General features: G+C 44.4%; 1 protein-coding gene across 1 annotated transcript in view; it reads right to left on the bottom strand.

Annotated features, from left to right (window-relative positions):
* The window catches only part of LOC125957953 (coatomer subunit beta'), a 6886-nt gene extending 4744 nt beyond the window's left edge, over positions 1–2142 (bottom strand). Inside the window, exons 1-4 of the mRNA XM_049691014.1 lie at positions 2033–2142; positions 959–1310; positions 338–848; positions 116–249 (exon numbers count right to left, since the gene is read on the bottom strand). Of these exons, the coding sequence (XP_049546971.1) occupies positions 116–249; positions 338–848; positions 959–1310; positions 2033–2035 (1000 nt within the window). The 5' untranslated portion in view covers positions 2036–2142. The remainder of the gene's footprint in view (positions 1–115; positions 250–337; positions 849–958; positions 1311–2032) is intronic.
* Between the last annotated feature and the right edge of the window lie 5643 nt (positions 2143–7785).

Below are 7785 nucleotides of genomic sequence, written 5' to 3'. Positions count from 1 at the left end.
CCTGCATATAAAGTGCATTCTCCTCATAACGCGATGCGAGAACCCCGACTAGGGGGGGGGGGGGGGGGGGGGAGTGAAAACGAAGATAGAATCCCCCTTTCCCCGTCTCACATACCTTCAGGTAGGGCCTTTAGGTTGACCTGCTGCATCTCGGAGTGACGTGCCCAAACGATTTTCCCTCCGTTTACATCCATCGACATGGCCGGTTCCTCGCGACCAACCTTGATAATGATGGAACCTTCGTCATACCTAAGGTGGAGAAAGGCATGCATGTAACGGGGGTTAACTAGAATTCAGTCGTAAAGGAAGGCTACAACGTAATGCTGGGAAAACGTACCCCAAAGCGACATTGTTGGTGCCACGCATGCAGGCAATCGTCCAGACACGCTCGAAGCCGTAGTTGAGCGAGGTCTCTAGCCGGTAGGTACCGGAGTGCCAGATGCGAATGGTGCCGTCTTCTGAGCCGGTGAGCAGGATCGGTAGCTCCGGGTGGAAGTAGACGGCTGACACGTTCTGTGCGTGGCCTTCGAGCGTCTGGACGCAAGTTTTGTTCTGATAGTCCCAGATCTTGACCAGCCGGTCGTCAGCACCGGAAATGAGGTAAGGTTTGTCACCGCCATGGTAGTAGTCCACGCAGTTGACGCCCTTCTCGTGGCCTTCGAGCGTAAAATTCGGTACGTTCGAGCCCAGCTGCCACACTTTGACCGTACGATCGAGTGATGCACTAGCGAACGTGTTGTTATCCTTCGGGTTAAACACGACCTGCATGACGTAGTGCGTGTGACCCTCGAAGACACGCTGCACCGACCAAAGCTTCTCCCAGTTCCACAGCTTCACCAACAAATCGTCTGCAAGAGGATAAGGAGGAATAGGAGTAGGAGGAAATTCGTAACGTTGGTACAGGATGGCTGAGCCTGTCCTCCTGGCCAGGGCCAGGGGTGGCTAAAAGCGAACCTACCGCTACAGGTTAGAATGAGTGGCTGTGTGGGATGGACGGCTATGCAGCGGACATAGTCCGTGTGCGCCTCGAACGAGTGTACCTTCTCCAGGGTGTTGTAATTGAAGACGCGCACCTGCATGTCGTCCGAGCCCGTGAGGATCCAGTTCTTGCGTGCCACGAACCGAGCACAGCGTACCGGCAAATCGCACACCTCGAAGTCCTTCACTAGCTGCTGGTTCTCGTAGTTCATCACATGCACGTGCCCGTTGTACAGTGCGCACAGCATCCATGGTTCCGTCGGGTGCAGGTCGACCGATTTCACTCGATCCGATCGCGACGTAAGCCGTCTTTTGATGTCCAACCTCAAAGGCTGCAGTGAGTAAAGCATTTTCAGACATGAAATCATAAACGATTGTTATCAAACTATGTTCTCTAAACGGATGATAGATGGAAGAGTGCAATGAATGAATGAAGGAAAAGCCGACGGTAAATAGTTATTTTTCCCGCGAGAATCCACTAAATTGTCATAGAACGCTAACAATTCCGTCACACCATATTTTAAACACATCCTTGAACACCTCATCCGGGACCACGTCGATGTTCTTTTTATCACTCAGCGACGTATTTCAAAAGTTATATTCTCTTGTACATGATTTTTTGCGCTGATTTTGGAATGTTTGCAAGTATGTCCAAGTTTCTCCTCGCATTGTTTAGTAGGCGAACCAGCTTGGAGTGCAATACTTTTCCACTTGATTTCTTGCACCATCAACAATTCCCGGCTGATGAGAGTGATGACGGTGGAACGTCGTCAGAGTTTCGGATGTTGAGGTTCACGACAAATTATCGCCCCTGACATGGCATACTTCCACGTATTGTACCACTTTTGTTGCATTCGATGGGAATTGAGGGAATCTTGAAACTAATCTCGAAGTAAATCGAGGTATTCTCCGATTTTCACGGAGGGCAGCGCCTTAAATATCTTGCCAACGTAGAGTTAATCAACACCGGGCCGCTGGAAACTGCCCACAGCCGCCTTCACGTAACATTTGATTACTTATCCACCACTACTTGCTCTTACAAGCGTTTACTAACCATTTTGTAGAAATAGCACTTCTTTTACACGCGAAAAAACAAGGGTTTTATCGAATTTTATGCACCGACATGAAAAACACAGCTTCTCCACGACGTGGCTCAAAATTGTCAAGACCCAGATGGCCAGCTCCGAGCAAAACACCCGAACAATCCGAGTGGTTGGTCCCGAAGCAAGGGACCTAGTTTGGTGTACATTTTACGCAAGAGCGGTATGATGACGGTCGAATTGGATGACCATTTTGGTCCAAACGACTACCACCGAAAAGACTTTAGCCACGCGGAAAAGGAGTGCTTCATAAAAAGAAGAAAACCAAATTTAGTTGTTTTTACCTATCTATTATTTCACTTATTGGCTATTGAGGAATCGACAGGCATTTTGGCCTGTCCTGTAACTTTATCTATCCTTTTTAAATATATGCGCTTTGAGTAGGTAACCGTTTTAAATATATGCGCTTTGAGTAGGTAACTCCGCAGCAAGGGCTTTAGTTCGACCTTGGGACGCACCAGCATGAGTCGTTGGATGTAATCTCAGAACAAATTAAATTAATTTATTGAAATAGGAAGCAAATTAACTAAAACTAACTTCTACTTAATAATAATAGTAAGCAATATGAAGGGTCTGTCTTAAATCTCAAGATCTCAAGACTAATCTCATAGGAAACGTTGCACAAAAGCTAACCCATGCATTCGCGACTTAAAGAAGTTGGTTGTGCGAGAAGTCACATGCATATGATGAAGTTACTTCTGTTAATTTATTTCATTTTACATTTTTGTAGGAAGAAAACTAAATTGGTCAGATGAAACAGAAGGTGGCTTATTTTTATCCAATGAACGTTGTCCACGTTACGTTTCATCGTGAATATCGTTTCAATATCCTTTACCTTACCTAACTCCCAAAGCATAGATACATAAAAACAATCGACAAAGAGCTTAAAAGGCCATCAAATAGATACTAATATAAGCTATCGGCACATTTCAAAATCTTACAATAAAGTAACGATATTAGGTGCATGCGAAGCTTGAATTACATCTCGTTTGGTCATCGCAAAATCCAACACTATCCACAAAAACCTGAAGGCACTGTTCAGTATAAACAATTTACTTTGGGGACTGGGACTCGTTGGGTGGTGCTGACCCAATCAGTTTTTTACTGATATTACCTTTCGTCCAAAGACCCCAGGTTAATAACAGGGCCATTATGAAGAAGACATTCGATACTCTTGGGCTTGCTCCTCGGTTCCTCGCTTCAATGCTGAGATCGAATTCCCTGTTGTTAATTTGGTGCTAGTTGGCAAAGTAGCCAACGATGAGGTAAACGGCAGAGTCAAGGTTCGGAGTACCAGTGACATGTTGACAAGTGACATGTAATTTTTGTCTCGACGATTTCTCAAACTATTTGCCCAAGGCAACCTTGTTAATATGGAAACACTCTGATCTCTGCAAATTTTGCACAACACCAGAACAAGTAAGATGGTAAATCCGTAGGAGCAGATGAGTTGCGAGCCACTTGGGGCTTTTGGTGTGCTCTAGAAACAGGTAGCATTGTCCATTGAATTTCGTGGCCATACCATTATTACAGGTTGATTCGTTTGTTAATATGTCTTCCTAATTAAGGATGCTTTGATAACTGCTTCTGTTTCTCATTCTTACTCTAGAGTGCGTATGCATTTCTCGAGAAGGATTATAACGATGAAATGCGTAAAATCTATACCGGTTTCGTTTCTTGATATCCCTCGGAATGAGATGAATGCCAACGTAATAAACACTGCAGGTGGCTCTGCATCTGCAGGGGGTAATGAATGCTGAAGCATTCCCGAGAATTACGAATGGTCGTCATGTACGAATCTTAACCCAATTCTCATCCGATCAAACGCGCGGGGTTCGAAAGAGGGTCGACCTTTTAAAAATGTTTCCTCTGGTTTCTTCAACCCTGTGTTCTATTCCTCGGCACATATTCATACTTATTTAAAAAGTTTCTCGTACATTCTCTGAAATGTTAGTTTTTGCTCTAAATTTTACATAAAAACTGACATTAATTGCTCGGTGCATTCTTTTGTTATTTCTAAGAAACCGAAAGTTACAAAAAACAACAACTTTAAAAACTTTAGCGAGGCCATCGTCGATAATTTATTGTCACTTTAAGAATATTTATCACCGTGCCGTCATTAAAGAGTGCACCATTACCGTGCGACAATTCCAGCACAGTGCCCGTAGCAACCCTCAAAAGGAGCCCGAACAAGGGAAAGGCGGAAAAGCGGAAAAGCGAAAGCAAGATTGGATGCCAAAGTATCCGACCGGTGTGTCAAGAAACTTCCGGAGGCCCGCAACGAAAGCCTTGTGCGGAAAATATGGACTGTGTGCCGGATTTGTTGGAACTTTTCCAATTAAACTGCTCGTTAAAAGCCGTAGTATCGAGCGTATCTTCGCGAAAAGCGCGAAAATGTTTTCGTGAAAACAGTTTCCGTGCAAAGGCGTGTGCCGGCGCTACTCACTGGCAATCGTGGAACAAGGGATGGTGCTTGGTGCTTTTTTGTAATTTTCATAAATTTTCGACAAAGTGTAACTGATGGGTACGATCGTTTCCGCCACTAGACCGAGGGTCACACAAGTGGCGACTCTTGAGCATCTCAGCGTGGTGCTTGTCATCATGCCATGCCAGTAGGTCGCGAAGGCAGGAACATTTGGAGCAAGTTTTTGAATGCGTAAAAATCAACCAACGAGCGTTTAACGTTTTGTGTACTGCACAAATTCCCTTCAATCGGTACCTGGCCTCTTGAAGGACACGACCTGCAAAGAGTTTCTCGAGAATCTAGCTGCACAAAGCCATTGTAAATTTCGTCAACTACTGCTGCCCCAATCGTGCAGCGAATCGAAGGTTGCCAGCAACGATAACAATGTTGCTGCAGCATAATCGATTTTGCATTGTTCGAGCGGAGGCCACACGGATTTCCCTCTACCCATTCCCCGTTTCATTACAGCCCTTTCCGTAAAGAACCGTTCGGAAATGCTGCACTTTCGCACAAATAGACTGTGCTTCGGTGTCGGTCCTTTCGCGACAACAAAAGACATTCCGCTCGCGGCGTTCACATCCCCGAGGGTATCAGCAAGTTGTCACATTGTTAGCAGGTGCGAAGCGAGTGCTGATCTTGCGCTTACGGATCGTTCACCCAACTTCGCCAAGGGTTGCTGTGTTTAATAAAGGCCATCATGGGGATAGGATTATTTAATAATGTCATATTGTTACACATTGCAACACTACCATTGCCGTAGCCGCTGGTAACAGGTTTGGCAAAGTTTAAAGGTACAGCACGGGCAAAGCGAGTGGTATGGATAGAGATACGGAAAATGACTTTAAAACTATTAATTTTGTCTAGTACTTTGGGGTTCTTTATTCGAAAACGGAGTTGTGTGTAAATACTATCGTAATGTTATCTTGCCATCGACTGGCATATACCATTTGTGTATAATATTATTCAAAAAGTTTTTTAATGCGAAACACAACCCAAAGGATCCAAAATCGGTCCAGTATTCTGAAGAGTACCCCCCTTTGTTTCAATCCTCCTCAATGTAACGAGTTTTGTTTGCCTGCAATTGCTGTGAGTATTTCCAATATGTATTCTTCTTTTAAAACGTTCAGATGAGTTTAGTATTGTGATTTAGCAGTGCAGCAGTGCAGAATAATCATACAAAAATCCATAATTTTCAGTTACACTGCTACATTCCTGATGTCTAACAATACCACCAAAGTGCAATACATTGAATGTTGCATCAATTTTATTTTAATACTTATCAATGTGATTGCATTGTAGATTTCATTTCAATTGATTATCAATTTGATGATTGATTGCAATACTCATTGTTCATCACCGGGGAAGTTATCTTTGTCGTTTCAAATAAAATTACATCGCTTACATGTGTATAGTAAATTATTTGCAAAACTATGAGCTGGCCGGCATCGATCTAATGCTATCCTTCGGCCGCTGGATGCATCCAAAAGGGAGATTCGCTCGATTGCAACAGAGCAATTCGCATTAGTGTGGAATGTATGGCCTGCCCCTATCGAATCATTACCATGGTTACCGCTATCTTTGGTATGTAGCTCGAATCATTGACGTCAGAAATTCACGAAATGGCTAGTCACTACCGGCAATGGGCAGGTCAGCTACGAACACTGTACTGCTCATGGATACGGTCGAACACGATTGTAGGATGCTTACAATCCGTGAGCCACTTGTACGATGTAGTGGAATGTTTTTTGGTGAACGTTCAACACCATCGCCGATTCCCCTCCCACCCCATAAATGGTACATACCGAATCGCATTTAAGAGACCCCGCGCGACGCTTGCTCATTCGATCTGTCGGTTTGGCCGTCGATTTTCAAACACATTCCGTAGATAGCCTCAGTTCAATAAACCGAGAAGGAACAACCCCATACGCAATGCGTCCCAGGTGCTTCCCAGTGTCTCCTGCACGAATGTATAGCCCTGGTCAGCGTAAATGAAAAGTCTTCGTGGCTATGGCACAGACGAGTACCACAGAACAGAAGACATTCAGGAAACAAGGGTCGTACAGTAACAACAGGAATAGGAAGAGCATTTAAACTAGAAAACATGGCTAGCTAATGAAACAACTAACCAAACAATACCGAACCCGAACGTGAAGCTCTTCAGCAAACCGCATTTGATGTTGATACCATTGTACACCGCATTGAACCCATCAAGAACAGTCGAGAATCCAAGAAACGGGATTCTCCCAACAGACTCGGCTGTTGAGCCAAATTCATCCCTTTTCGGGGAACGTTTTGTCCGCAGCAGGGTAACAATACCGGGCGGACTGGTTGATTGTTGACGAAGGTGTTGATCGCCGACACGTGACCCCTGAGGGCCACGTGGTTTCAGGTTGTGGCGGCGAGAGTCGTTACCACACGGTGTGTGTGTGTGATGATGGTTATCACTTCAAAAGAAACTTTTCTAGCAAATTTTGATTATCTGTCGGGAGCACGTTGCATAAAACTATGAAGTAGCCTTCGGCTGGATGCGATGTTGACGTGCGTTTATCTATTCTAATCGTTGTATATTACTGCTGACTGCGCCATGTGTCCATGACGGTTTACTTCTTTATGGTTACGTTAAGTTAATTGCGTTTTTAAACTTTTAATTGCTTTTTTACATTACTTTAACTGATTCTCTTTTCATATATACATATCGATAATGTGTACTCATTACAATGTATCGTTCAAAATAGTGTCGTTTGTCAGGACTACGAAAACCGTCATTTTACTGCCACTTACAAATGGCCAACGCAGTGTAGGTCAGTGATTGGCATACCCGTACCGCAGTTTACAGTAACACAAATCATATTAACGAAAATTGATACCCTTCCCAGATTGTTGATTCGACATGTTTCCACCCAGTCACAGTCACTCATTTCCTGCCCACTGTTACGTCGATTGCCGGTACAATCAAGATTAGATCAATGTACGCATTTATTAGATTTAGGCCTAGTCTATCTGCTCCGTATCTACTGCTCGTGATGGCTTCTGAATTTTCCCTTCTTTCCGACCGTCTGCACTTTTATCCAACTCTCGGCTGGGCCCACTCAACGGAAGCAGCGGGTGGTCTGGCATTCGTCCCCTCCGTTCTGCAACTGTCCAGAGCCAGGGCCCGTTGGCATAGGATTTCATGCATTTTCAACCTCACTTCCATTGAAATAAAAAGGTGGGTCGGTGCTTATCATCATCACCGAGCAAATT

This window comes from Anopheles darlingi, chromosome 3 (genome assembly GCF_943734745.1).
Source record: "Anopheles darlingi chromosome 3, idAnoDarlMG_H_01, whole genome shotgun sequence".
NCBI classification, from domain to species: domain Eukaryota; kingdom Metazoa; phylum Arthropoda; class Insecta; order Diptera; family Culicidae; genus Anopheles; species Anopheles darlingi.
Note: the sequence above shows the minus strand (reverse complement) of the source record. Positions and strands in the feature narration are given on the sequence as shown.